Here is a 15693-nt window from a genome sequence, read left to right on the forward strand (position 1 = left end):
AAGTTGAGGCATTGAGGTTGCACTCTCTCTGACACAGATTGGGTTTTCAGCACTCTGCTTTGTGACGCTCATTCAACAGCAAATTACTGACAGAGGTACCTAATTGCACCCTGTTCTTTGTGCACTTTCTTTGTCTAGCTTTTGCTCCCAGTACTGAAGCCCACTGACAGCCAGTCCAAATAGTGCATGTTGACATGTGTTTCCTGAGTGCAAACAAGTACTTTGGTTGTCCTCCACACCTTTCCACTGTTTACATTATTTACACTAAGTCCTGCCCATGGTCTGAGTTTGTAATAACAATTTGAGCTGATAATATATTCAGGTTTAGCCATGAATTCTACTTTATGAACTTCTGAAGGAGAAGACATTACTGGGCTTCTACACTATACTTTTTAATGTTACCTGTGAAAAAGGACCCATATGGCAGCTATACTGGTAAAGAAATAAAAGTATTATTTTCAATAACAAAGATTGTGGATACTGTTATAAAAAACAAATGATGCAAACTTACCTGTAAGAAAAGCCCAAGAGATGGTCATTGAAGCATCACTTTTAATAATTATGAGGTGGACACTAATATATAAAATATATAGTGAAACTTACCTGAAAGAAAGACCAATGCATGCACAGTAATTAAGCCAGACAGCATTTAGATCCCATAGCTACAAATCTGAGCTTGAATGGCTGAATTTGTGAGGCAGTGATAGTACTCCTAAGGTATCATCAGGTAATGTATTTGAAGAAGAAACATTGGTTCACTGGACTAGAGCAGTTATAAGTCAAACAAGTGCCTTGAAATGATGGGAGAAACACTGGTTCATTAGGCAAGAGCAAAGTTACATGTCAAACAGGGGTCTTTAAATTTTGTCAAATGTTTCAAATCCAACTTGATCTAGGTCTTTCAAGTATCATACCAAATGTTTCTTTCATATATGAAGTCCCTGAAAAGTTATTGGGCATTAAATACATTTGTGATAAACAGACAGGATGAAACATGCCATGATGAGACATAAGTTATGGGTAATATTATATCCCGCCCCTCTATGGCATTTGACAGGGATATTCCAGAACATGACATGACAAGACATGACAGTCAACGTTTTGGCAGGTGGCAAAAAAATATTTTAAATTGAATTAAATCTAGTCATGTGACAGACTATGCTGACCTGGACATTATGAAGTGCTAGACTGTCTCTAGGGCTCCCGCCACTATTCATGTGACAGACAATGCTGACCTGGACATACTTTAGTGCTAGACTGTCTCTAGGACTCCTGCCATTATTCATGTGACAGACTATGCTGACCTGGACATTCTGTAGTGCTAGACTGTCTCTAGGACTCCTGCCATTAGTCATGTGACCGACAATGCTGACCTGGACATCCTGTAGTGCTAGACTGTCTCTAGGACTCCCGCCACTAGTCATGTGACAGACTATGCTGACCTGGACATTCTGTAGTGCTAGACTGTCTCTAGGACTCCTGCCATTAGTCATGTGACAGACAATGCTGACCTGGACATCCTGTAGTGCTAGACTGTCTCTAGGACTCCCGCCACTATTCATGTGACAGACAATGCTGACCTGGACATACTGTAGTGCTAGACTGTCTCTAGGACTCCCGCCACTAGTCATGTGACAGACAATGCTGACCTGGACATAGTGTTGTGCTAGACTGTCTCTAGGACTCCCACCACTAGTCATGTGACAGACTATGCTGACCTGGACATTCTGTAGTGCTAGACTGTCTCTAGGACTTCTGCCACTAGTCATCTGACAGACAATGCTGACCTGGATATTCATTAGTACTAGACTGTCTCTAGGACTCCCACCACTAGTCATGTGACAGACAATGCTGACTTGGACATTCTGTAGTGCTAGACTGTCTCACCAGAATATCTCTTGGACTCCCACCACTAGTGGTGTGGTGTGACAGACTACACTTATCTGAACATTCTATAATGCCAAATTTTCTAAGACTCCCACCACCAGTGGTTTGACAGACTATGCTAACCTGGACATTCTGCAGTGCCAGATTCTCTCTAGGACTGCCACCGTGAACTCTGAACTTGGGCACCAGTTTGAGTGCTGAAGTGAAGACATTGAGGGCTGCTGCAACTGCAATATCTATTGATATACTTAGATGGAAGCTGGAAAAATAAAAGGCATATATAAACCATAATGTAATAGCTGGAAAAATAAAAGGCATATATAAATCATAATGTAATAGCTGGAAAAATAAAAGGCATATATAAACCATAACGTAATAGCTGGAAAAATAAAAGGCATATATAAACCATAATGTAATAGCTGGAAAAATAAAAGGCATATATAAACTATAATGTAATAGCTGGAAAAAAAAAAGGCATATACAAGCCATAATGTAATCATCAAGTACATAGCTCATCTTTAAAAAACCTTTAGTGGTCTAAAGCACTGTAAACATCAATCATAATGTAGAAAATAAATTCAGACTAATGTGATCTGGGAAAAAAATGCTGGCCCCCATGACAGGATACAAAAGCGACATATGCCAATAAGAAAAAGAACATTCTTTTATATGACATCAAAGAGGAGATCCTATAATCAGCTGATAAAAACCAGAGATTAATTCTTTTGTTTTTTTAATAAAAATTTACTGTCCTGAAACTGTGATTCTTAAACTATTCCTAGTTCCAGCAGCACAGGTCAGAAAGGGCCTTCTGTCTAGACTATGATGTATACAGCGTGGAAATAACAAGGGGTCAGGAGCTAAACACAAATATTTGATCTATTTTAGTGCTGCAAAAAATGTAGGTCATACTGACCTTTACTGATTGTAAGACTGCGGTATTAAAAGAGATGTCTTAATTAACAGATTTGATGATTCTAACATAATCATCACCAAATGAATGAAACTCGAACAGAAATTTCAACAAAGCCAATCAAGTATGAAATATAGGTCACAGCTGCAATCTCTTGTTGCAATAAGGTGCAGTAATTATCAACATATATTCCGTCAAAAAATTTCATGATTCAAGGAAGGATAATATTCATATAGAATGCCAAAATAACTCCAAAAAAATATCCACATTTGTATTTGCATAATGTCAGGTCCCACATTATATCAAAATATTCAAGTCCTAAAAGTTGAAACATTTTAGACAATTTGAAAAACTGTTCTAATGACATTACAATCTAAGTGGTTCATCTACAAGTGCATACAAACATGCCTAGAAATTCCTGTTTGTCTACTCCAAGTGGTTTCAGCTAACTTGTGTTATCAAAGTATAAAAAAAGTTAATTCAAAAATTTTAAAAATGTGTAAACAATTTAATTTGTCTTGAGTGATTTTTGCTTAACCATGCCAAAATACTAAAGCCATGTAATTCAAAAGCATGCAAAAAGTGAAAAATTGCTGTAATGGCATAAAAATTGGATCTAGTCATCTGCATATTGTCTATCTGAAGTTGTTTTGGTTTAATCATGCAAACAGGGTTTTGTAAAAGAAAAAATAAATTAAGAAATATGTCAAAACTTGAAAAATTGCTGCAATGCCCCTTGAATTGACCATATGTATTTGCTTATAAGTCAGGAACAAAATGCAGACAACACACAGACCTGTTGTCACATAATGTGCTGGCAGATCTGGGTCTATGCAAATTATTAGGAGTAATCAACAGAACAATCCACACAGACCCTGATCTGCTAGCACATGATGTGACAGCAGATCAGGGTCCATGTTACCTGCACTTGGACTTGACTTAAAAGTGAATATACATGGTAATCAGTTCATCTACATATGTATACAATTATAATATATTGGCGAAATTTGATGTCAGGTTGTTTTTGTCCAATCCTGATAATAAGTTTCTAGGGCCAGATGGACAGGTATGAGAAATTCAACAATTCACCACTTCAAGTAGTGAGGGCTTGCAAATATATTTTCACTCATATTGATGAAATGACCAATACAAAATAAATTTAAATGTCAGTAGCATGGTAATTACTCAATACTAACTAATTAGCTTGAACTGCTTAAGAATAATTAAAGAAGTCAGACATGTATGTATTACCTGGCAAAGCATTATATAATAAGATGATTTTATGACAGAATGGTATGCAAGTGAAAGATAATGATGAGGATGAATTAAATGTCCTACCATTGGAACAAACTTTATTTGTATCTACCTGCCAATTTGTTTAGCAAGTGTTGCTGCATTATTCCTAGTTTCCTGGGAAGAGTTTTCAGATCCCATGTAGCAGGTGGTGAACACGCGGCTACAAAGTTCCTGTGGATCATCTGGTGTATAATGGGGATCACCCACTATTCTCCTGATATCGGACAGAACCATTACCTCTACAACATCAAAACAATAATTCCATAACTGGAATTTTTCAAACATGATTGGGAATTATGGAGATTAATTTTGATAGAAAAAGCAATTGCTCAAGAGGAAATAACATTTAAATAATTAAACTGCAAAACTTAAATATTTTGCAACAATTTAAAAAGGGGTGGTGTTGGACTGAAGCACAATCTTACCAGGCAATATTTCATATTTATAATAGTTTACATATCCAGCCTGATGCATGAAAAAGATGTGCCAAGCATAAATGAGTATCAATGAAATTGGAGTACAATTATTTTTTCAGATATATATATATATATATATATATATATATATATATATATTATATCAAAGATATGAACTTTCCTAGTAAAATATGATTTTTTAAGAACTCCTACCCAATCAAAATACCTTAGAAGAACTACTACTACCTCAAAAATCCAGCCTCCCAGATAATACATTTAGGTCTCACTGGATAATTTCATATTTTAACACCCCCTTAATTTGTAAGGTAGAAGGCATGAGCCCAATTATCACAATCCTAGCATTAATAAATTCACACATAAGCTAAATCTGTAATGTGGTTTACATTTACTTTGAGTTAGGCTTGGAAATGTGTTGGCTTGTTGGTGACTGCCTGTCACAGTCAGTTGAGCATTGGAGATCAAATGTGTAACTTGGGCTGCAAATGAGTAGCCGACTTGGCTTACTTATTTACATGTGTCTGCTACAGAGGTAAATATCTAAAAATCTAGATGGTTGAGGAGTGATGAAAAGTATGCCTATTTGTTATAGTACTAATGAATTATATTCATGCGTAAGGCACAAACGGACTCTTTTAGCTGCCTTGTCACAGGAAAATACTAAAAATAGCTCTTTCCTATCAAAAATGAATGTAAAAAAGAGGGGTTGGTGGTAGTGTTGGTTCAGTATAAAAGCCACCAGTTGCAAAAGGAATTAACCTTAATACCTGTCAGAATCTTACAAGCATCCTTTTAACAAAAATCATTAGTTTTTATATCTATCTTTAATGTAATATTATTATCATTTTTCTACAATAGGTCATCGTCGGATTAAAATATGCCCCAAAAAATGTCCAGTGAGACCTTAGCTAAAGGAAGCTAAAAGTTGTCTGCCCACCTGAGTGAGTCATGCAGAATGATCTCCCCTTGGTAAAAGGATAGACAGCAAAACCAGTGACTGTCTCAGTTGCTACTGGAGCGTAAGACATGCTCTCTATGGATGTAACTGCGGGGAGGCTGGGAGAGTATGTGTATTATGATTGGGTAAGTATTCTCGGCAAAACATATTTTACGAGAAAAAATTGGTTTCTTCTTTAAATACATTACACAATCATAATACCTTAGGAGAATATGTAAGAATTTGAGGGATGTACATCCCCTTATATGAGAGATACCAGCTCCGTTCCCTTAAGGTATGTAAGACATCTTCTAGTTAACCTGACTGGTGGGGACTCCATCCATCAGGAAGGGCTTCAAATTGGGAAAATCACCCCTCTACACACACAAACAAATATAGGGAAAATCACCCCTCCACACACACAAACAAATCCAGTGAAAATCATCAAGCCGCATCTTAAGAAACTGTCCAGTGACCTGGAATGGTGACCTGTTGAGCTGTGGATATTGGTCCCACCAGATCAAATTGAGCCCTCTGGGATGACAGATCTCAGAGACAAAAGCTTTATTAATGTGAATTCTGATCTCAATTGCACAGCTTAAATGTTGGCTAGAGAACAGTTCCAGTCAAATGCTATGCAGGCGACAACTGCTCGAATCTTGTAAGCCAAAATGCATTATAAATCATCTGAGCTTGGGATGTTTCTCAATATGCAGAGCATATAACCCATGTAACACAGGACAAAATAGTCTGTGCTGATATATCCTCCTGTTCTTTCTTGAGAGGTAAAAATAGGCATGATCTCCCTTAATGCAGTGGCTCCATTATATATACCACTTCAAAGCCCCAACTGGGTCTTGCAGGTGGCCTTGAGCTGAAGTGTTCACTCTGCCCATCCACCACCTAGGTGGGCAGACAACTTTAGCTTCCTTTAGCTAAAAGTATTATATGGGAGGGCTGGATTTATAGGGTAGTAGTAATTCTCCTAAGGTATTATGTTTATGTAATGTATTTAAAGAAGTAACAAGAAGATAATCTGAAACATGAATATGACTGGTACTATCTTCTGTCTCATCATTTACAAAATGTGAATCAAATTAATGTGGCAACAACAATAAAACAAAAATATTGTCTCAAAGTTTGAATTTATCCTGTAACCAGTGGTTTGTCAATGAAACATCATACATAAAGATAAGAATTTTACAGTACACAATCCTTTTGGTTATAAATGTTTATATGATGGGGAAATCCAATAAATTTGCATGTAGCAGCCAATATGAAATAAGCAAGAGAAATTGTATATGGTTTGGTTGGTGTGAGTGTTTGCCTGTCAGCCAACATATAATCTCACACCGTTGTAGATTACAGGTAAGGTAAGGTGGCACAGAATGTCTTACCTGTTTATTAATCTATGTATGTACATGCATGTTTGTAAGTCTGTTTGAATTTAGATCTAGTACTGTACCTCCATCTCGGACAGCATTGCAGATCAGATTGCACATTGAGGCTACTATACAAGCAGTACTGGAGCTGTCGATGCCACCACTCAGCGGGAGGAAAAACCCTCCCTGATTGCTACGTCTCAGATAGTCCCACAACCAAGAGGCTGGACCCAGACTGAAACATTAACAGTTTGTTAAATCTGCTTTTTGTTTGAAATAAATAAGAAAGTCTAAATGTATGACCTTTTTCTCCTGTAAAAATTATAGAATGTTTAAGGTCATTGTTTATTTCAAATGTAACCACACCTGTTCATCACCAAAATACAATGTAATTTGAAGTTGCAGGGAAATGAGAAATGTGTCCATTAGAACCAAATTTCATTCTAAACAAAGAAAATTAAATAATATAATGATTTGGAGATTAAATTCAATACATCACTAATCCCACAATATTTAATCTGAGGTGGATAGAAAAAACATTTTCTGAACTGCATACCTTGTAATAGTATGCAAATGGTTAAATATGACAACTTCATTTACACTGACAAGTAATAGGACCTAGGTTACACTTTTAACCTAAAGCAGCAGCAAGCAGTTTATAATTCTCATTGAAAACAACTGACTTTAGATCTATGACAGTTAAACTTTTCTGGATAGAGATCAACACATCTGCCACCAATCAAACAGAAATCAGATATATGGACAGTGATCACCAGCACAGCCAACAATTAAACAGAAATCAGATCTATTGACAGAGATCACCAGCACAGCCAACAATTAAACAGAAATCAGATCTATGGTCAGTGATCACCAACACAACCAACAATCAAACAGAAATCAGCTCTATAGACAGTGATCACCAGCACAGCCAACAATCAAATACTTCAAACAAAAATCAGATCTATGGAAAGAGATCACCAGCACAGCCAATAATCAAACAGAAATCAGATATATGGACAGTGATCACCGGCACAGCCAACAATCAAATACATCAAACAGAAATCAGATCTATGGACAGAGATCGACGGCACAGCCAACAATCAAACAGAAATCAGATATATGGAAAGAGATCACTAGCACAGCCAACAATCAAATACATCAAACTGAAATCAGATCTATGGACAGTGATCACCAGCACAGCCAACAATCAAATACATCAAACATAAATCAGATATATGGACAGTGATCACCAGCACAGCCAACAATCAAACAGAAATCAGATCTATGGAAAGAGATCACCAGCACAGCCAACAATCAAATACATCAAACAGAAATCAGATCTATGGACAGTGATCACCAGCACAGCCAACAATCAAATACATCAAACATAAAACAGATCTATGGACAGTGATCACCAGCACAGCCAACAATCAAACAGAAATCAGATCTATGGAAAGAGATCACCAGCACAGCCAACAATCAAATACATCAAACAGAAATCAGATCTATGGACAGTGATCACCAGCACAGCCAACAATCAAATACATCAAACATAAATCAGATCTATGGACAGTGATCACCAGCACACCCAACAATCAAATACGTCAAACAGAAATCAGATCTATGGACAGAGATCGACGGCACAGCCAACAATCAAACAGAAATCAGATATATGGAAAGAGATCACTAGCATAGCCAACAATCAAATACATCAAACAGAAATCAGATCTATGGACAGAGATCGATGGCACAGGCAACAATCAAACATAAATCAGACCTATAGACAGTGATCACCAGCACAGCCAACAATCAAACAGAAATCAGATCTATGGACAGAGATCGATGGCACAGCCAACAATCAAACAGAAATCAGATATATGGAAAGAGATCACTAGCACAGCCAACAATCAAATACATCAAACAGAAATCAGATCTATGGACAGTGATCACCAGCACAGCCAACAATCAAATACATCAAACATAAATCAGATATATGGACAGTGATCACCAGCACAGCCAACAATCAAACAGAAATCAGATCTATGGAAAGAGATCACCAGCACAGCCAACAATCAAATACATCAAACAGAAATCAGATCTATGGACAGTGATCACCAGCACAGCCAACAATCAAATACATCAAACATAAATCAGATCTATGGACAGTGATCACCAGCACAGCCAACAATCAAACAGAAATCAGATCTATGGAAAGAGATCACCAGCACAGCCAACAATCAAATACATCAAACAGAAATCAGATCTATGGACAGTGATCACCAGCACAGCCAACAATCAAATACATCAAACATAAATCAGATCTATGGACAGTGATCACCAGCACACCCAACAATCAAATACGTCAAACAGAAATCAGATCTATGGACAGAGATCGACGGCACAGCCAACAATCAAACAGAAATCAGATATATGGAAAGAGATCACTAGCATAGCCAACAATCAAATACATCAAACAGAAATCAGATCTATGGACAGAGATCGACGGCACAGGCAACAATCAAATACATCAAACAGAAATCAGATCTATGGACAGAGATCGACAGCACAGCCAACAATCAAACAGAAATCAGATCTATGGTCAGTGATCACCAGCACAGCCAACAATCAAACATAAATCATATATATGGATGGTGATCACCAGCACAGCCAATAATCAAATAGAAATCAGATATATGGACAGAGATTGCTTGCACAGCCACCAGTCAAACTGAAATCAGATTTATGGACAAAGATAACCAGCACTGCCACCAATCAAACAGAAATCAGATCTACTGACAGAGATCACCAGCACAGCCAACAATCAAACAGAAATCAGATCTATGGAAAGAGATCACCAGCACAGCCAATAATCAAACAGAAATCAGATCTATGGACAGTGATCACCAGCACAGCCAACAATCAAATACATCAAACATAAATCAGATCTATAGACAGTGATCACCAGCACAGCCAACAATCAAACAAAAATCAGATCTATCAACAGAGATAGACAGCACAGCCACCAATCAAACAGAAATCAGATCTACTGACAGAGATCACCAGCACAGCCAACAATCAAACAGAAATCAGATATATGGAAAGAGATCACCAGCACAGCCAACAATCAAATACATCAAACAGAAATCAGATCTATGGACAGTGATCACCAGCACAGCCAACAATCAAACAGAAATCAGATCTTTGGAAAGAGATAACCAGCACAGCCAGCAATCAAACAAAAATCAGATCTATGGACAGAGATCACTAGCACTGCCAACAAATCAAACAGAAATCAGATATATGAGAGTTCAACTTTTCTAGACAGAGATCACCAGCACTGCCACCAATTAAAGTAATGAGAATACTTATGACTTGCATGGTTTGGATAATATGGTACATTAAAAAAGATCAAAGAGATAAACATAATTGTAAGATATTGATAATCACATTACTTTCTGTGATCATAAGCACATACATATATCCCTCTAAATTCATGTAATATGAATTAGATCTGTTTTAAGTCATTCTTCCTTGATTTTTTAACGGAGAATTGATGAAAAAATTCAGTTTTATGAGAGAATATCTATGCATTACCTTATGAGCAGTTTCTATTCAAAAATTATTCTTATTGTTTTAAGTATTTAGAGCCAGTCCAGTTGTCAAGGGAGGCAACCACCCTAAGTTTAATTATTTCCTCTTATCAGAAATAGAGCTATGTCCCTGTATATAGCCTGACTAACTTTATAAAGCCAAAAGGCCAATATATTGAAACATAAAAGTGTTTTTTAAATAACAACACAAACTATTCTTAGTAAAAAATAAACAGACTGCATTCAGTAGGTTTTGGAAATCCCCAAAAACAGTCTCTCAAGACATTTTCACTCTCAAGGTCATCAAATTCTACATAAAAATTTATCCATATATTAAGGATCCAGTTATAAATGATAGTTGGTCTCTTAAAAGAGTTGTCTTTCAAGTCAGGTTGTACTGTATTATCAAAAAACTGTTGAACGTCTGACTCAACTGCATGACTGAAGTACTACTTCATGTGAGCTTTTATTATTAGTTCACTGACCTCATGTAATTCTGAATCCCTAGACAGATTATCCAGCATTAATAGAAAGACAACAACTTTACTAGCGTAAGAGAGGTATAATTATAAATGTTGCTTTGAATAATGATTAGACATTTTAATGCCAATTTAAATTATTATATCTAATGCAAGAGAATGAAAATCTAGCAAGCAAAAGGCACATTTTAACTTTCAAAACTATAGTGAAGTATGCTTGACTATTATATATAGTACAGTCGCTATTTTTCTTTGGAGTTCAATTCTGTTCTTTTTTCATAGGTAATTTCAACTCACGAAGCATGTCTCTAATACTGAGCAATTCAAGATGAACAGCTCCAAACAGGTCATATCATTATATGTTTCTTTCACACAATGCAATCTCAGATTTAAAAGTATTCACATCATTTCATGAGAGCTCAAATTTCTACTGTATTGCATATGAACAAAGTTTCTTTCAGTCGTTCTTTTCCACTTGTTCTCATGCTGTACAAGAATGGACAGTCTCCCCCAAATTCAACAGTGTGAAAGGTTTGTTTAGTTCACATCTTATCAAATAAATGTATTGGCTGGAGCACATGTACAACATCAAACAAGACAATGATTTGCACATCAGTGTGATGAGTCAGGCAGCCAAGCTAGTTACATAAATATGCTCAGTTGTCAATGTTAAATGGATCTCTAATTTACACAACAATAAAAGCACCCATTTGACTACTGAATGCAATGTTGCGAGTCAGAACTGATAAATGAAACAAAACTCCCAGACACAGCAGAACCTTTTAAAGTCCAATTTTTAAAATAACAGTATTTCTTATTATAAAAACACAATTTCTGAGTTATGTGATGATTAGCCTGAGAAGAAAAAAATAGACTATACAATGACTTCTCAAAGAAGTTCCAAATATAACTGCTTATCTGTTAATACTGAATGTCCTGTTATTCCTCTTGCTATTGTGATGCTTAATCATATATGTGTGTGTGTGTGTGTGTGTGTGTGTTGTGTAATTTGATTTTTACTGTAGCTTTAAAAAAATTTCAGTCATATCACAATATCTGCAGTGTGGCAGTTTTTATAGTGATCTCTAGCACTGAGGCATCATGACACAGACATCTAGCATAATGTCCCACACAGTCACAAGTCCTAAGACTAACCTTTTAATGCTGAGCAGCTGCTAGTACTAATTTTAAAAGGTCTTTGGTATGACTTGTTGGGTTCTGAACCTGAGATCGCCTGCATCTATGGACACTCTAACCACTTGTTGCTGTTGTAGGGTTTAACACCATTTTTCAGCACAAGCTAGGCTATACATGGCAGCCAGTACTAATGGTGGAGGAAGAACCTGGGAAAACCCCGAAAAGAACCACCGACCCACAAGAAGCTACTGGCAAGCTTTCTCACATACCCACACTGGCCAACCCTGAGACTTGAACCCATGCAGACAGAGGTGAGATGGCAGTGATCTGTAATGGTGAGCACTTTAGACCACTCAGCCACTCGGGGTACCCTCTAAAAGTTTAAGTCACCAGAGCAGTTATTAATCATACACATCGGAAGCAGTTCTAGCTTCTGCTGATTGGTAAACATCATGATGATTAAAATAACTGTTGAAATTGATGACAAATTAAAATAACTGTTGAAATTGATGGCAAATATATTTATTCCTTTCCCTGAAGTTCTATACTATCATATACTGGTAACAAGGCTAACAAACTGCAAGTAAAAGTTGAATTTTGAAGCACCATTTCGTCTCAACTTGCATACAAATGCAAGTAGAAAAAAAAAGTTAAATTCAGGCCCCAGTTAAACATCACACTTTTGTTAGTCGTTTTACAATGATATCATCCAACAGAATAACAGAAGACATGTTGGAAAGAGTGAACACAGGTAATCTTGCACAAATGGACTGATATATATTTGTTAGAGTTTTTTTGTAAATAATCTAAACACATCTAACTATGATTAATATTTATAGTGATGCCTTGCATATGGAGGTAACAATAAATGGCAGAAAGGTTACAAGTGTAAGGACTTTATCTGATGGGAGGGGGCTGGCCTGAGCAGATATCAAACCTGTTACCAAAATTTCATTTAATTTTTACATTAAATAAAAGTTGCATGTATTATATATTTTTTTCAAAAGAAGAACTTGGATTTAAAGAAAAGAAAATGCTATGTTTGGAGGCATGTTTATCTTAGCTGTTACACTACATCAAAAGCATTCAACTGACCTGATTTCTTCCTCTGGTGTATGGTAGTGCCACTCAATTGGTTCTGAGGTAGGCTGGAAGATATCATCACAGGACAATGCAAAATTGCACTGGATTCGTGGAAAGGGAGTTGTACGGGAACCCTTAATAAAAAATATGGTGCCCTTATTTTCATTTTTAGCTGAATAAGCATTCAACTGACCATATGCACATGCTTGTAGGTTGAAGCCAACTGCAAACTGCACAGATCCAGATCTGCCAGCACATAATGCACTGGCAGATCTAAGTCTATGCAGTAGAATAAACAACACAGTCCCTGATATGCTTGTGCACTGTGCAACGAAAGATCAGGGTCTGTTGGCTGCAGTTGAATTCAGCTTAAATACAAGTACATACAGTAATATTCTGAAGGGTTTCATGCATATCATTTTTGTTCAATAAATCACTTCTGCCATCTCATCACTACATGAAGGTTGGTTCAGTGTTAAATAAATTATAAATATGACAATAAATATTTATGAAGAATATGACAATAAATAAAAAATTCTAACATAGTATTTATCACTACCCAAGATGAAGACAAACCAAATGGTTGATATACATGTATGTCAAAGTTACTTTTTTATTTAATATGGTGTTGCAGTACCTCTAGGATGCATGTTCATATCTATTTTAATGAGAGTACATGCAATAGCAAACAACTGAACCTCACAGATGGGAGGGTTTTCCTTCTGAGCTGATGGGTGTCTCCTGTTCCTCTCATCATTTACTTAAATCTCATGTATGCAAAATTATTATTGAAAAAATAAATTCAGTTTATTTTTACACACTGATTCTAATTTAGTATATTTATGGTAAGACTACCTGTTAATTTCAAGCAGCATAAGACAATTCTTTGATTTTGTAAGCATGGTCAATTTAACATCAATATTTTAAGTTTTCCAACATGGATGGACTACTGATACAAACAATCCTGACCTTAATTCAATCGATTGCAAACATGACTGCTTAGGAGAGTCTGCAGCCAAAGGACAGATTGTTCAAAATGCACAGATTTAAATTATTTTATCATAAAAAAAACACCACTGACCTTTAATTCTATGACTGCAAACCAGACTTACTAACTGCCACTATGGTGCCAAAGTCACGTAAATAACCACGAGATCACCCTTGGATGTACAGTCATTTAAAAAATTTGTATTGTTTCTTTATCCCTTATGAAAACACAATGCTGATAATGTCATGCTGAGAAACCTTTTTAAAAGGGCTGCAATGTAGCAGCTGAGTAGTTTGTTTGCTTGTGGAGTTAATCCATAATATATTGGATGAATGAGGTCTTTGTCTTTAACACCAAAAAGTGATAATCATTTCCCAGATTTGACTGTTATTGGCAAAGGGTTTTTGTTGTTTGCTGCTTTTTTATGCCACACTAATTACAGCCCACACATAAAGCTGTCATCTGTTCACTATAGCTCTGCCATTTACAATCTTTATTTATGAAGTTAACTGATTTATAGTCATCAGTGAACTAATCATTTGAACACTGTCTCTAAATAAACTTATTATGTTTCTGGAGTGAGTTAATTATGACTTTTGATTTAACAAACCTGCATTTGTTTGGTCCTCCAAAAATGTTTTTTTAGTGGTGTCTTCAATAACACATGCACCCTTCATCAAAGCAAGCTGACAACACTCTTCAATAAAAATAAAGCACCTTTCATCAAGGGAACTCAGCACCAAACTTAAATAAATGCCATGGAATTTGACGGATTCTTGCATTTTCTAAAGTGACCAGAAGACATTTATTGTGCAGTGAAAATTTCCTTTTTGCAGGAAAAACATTTATGTTTACGATCACCACCAACAGTGGCATAACAAGAAAATAAAATTTCCAATCTTTTGAAACCGTAGATGTATGGCCATCAAGTTACTTCTTAATTTGTTCATGTTTTCATTTCCCTATGAATAGCCTCATCCCCTGGGTAACCTCTGCAACGTGATAGCTGTCTCCAGCTGATGAAAATCTAGGCCAGTTTAAGTACATGTACATGCAGTATGTAAACAACTACAGCCACATGCTACTGGTAACATAGTGAATTGTTTAGTGACACGTTTGTTGACAATCTGATATAGATCAAATGTGGACTACCATTTTTTTTTAAGTCTGTTGTGTTTTCTAATGGGATGTTACTGAAACATGAATTTTATAACATGTGATATATAGTTAAATTCATTGAATTTTCATAAACTTGTACAGTACTTAACGCCTTATGGACTGTACTACACAAATGTAAGTCGTCGATATACAAGTTCATTTCAGACTACTTTTGTATTCAATTAATCAAAATCATGTATTTTTGTGCTTTATTACCCCACCTCACCCCAAACCATCTCTTTTGGTACATGCATCATTTTCTTCAGCTAATTGACTTGGTTATAACACAGTTTGGTCTATAACATGGCTGAGTTCTATGGACCCCAACCACCATGTTATAGCAGGGTCAAACTGTATCAAGTTTCATGACTGTCAAAGCAGCAATGTCAAGTGTGTGTGTGTGTGATTT

The 15693-nt window shown here is 36.2% G+C and overlaps 1 protein-coding gene across 1 annotated transcript in view; it reads right to left on the reverse strand.

Annotated features, from left to right (window-relative positions):
- LOC149773031 (glutamine-dependent NAD(+) synthetase-like) overlaps nt 1–15693 on the reverse strand; it is a 78331-nt gene that overhangs the window by 18493 nt on the left and 44145 nt on the right. The window contains exons 10-13 of the mRNA XM_089946941.1: nt 13151–13272; nt 6933–7084; nt 4167–4335; nt 2011–2146 (exon numbers count right to left, since the gene is read on the reverse strand). Coding sequence (XP_089803067.1) covers nt 2011–2146; nt 4167–4335; nt 6933–7084; nt 13151–13272 — 579 coding nt within the window. The remainder of the gene's footprint in view (nt 1–2010; nt 2147–4166; nt 4336–6932; nt 7085–13150; nt 13273–15693) is intronic.

Source organism: Sinohyriopsis cumingii, unplaced genomic scaffold (assembly GCF_028554795.1).
Source record: "Sinohyriopsis cumingii isolate HCF-2022 unplaced genomic scaffold, ASM2855479v2 utg000913l, whole genome shotgun sequence".
Classification (NCBI taxonomy): Eukaryota; Metazoa; Mollusca; class Bivalvia; order Unionida; family Unionidae; genus Sinohyriopsis; species Sinohyriopsis cumingii.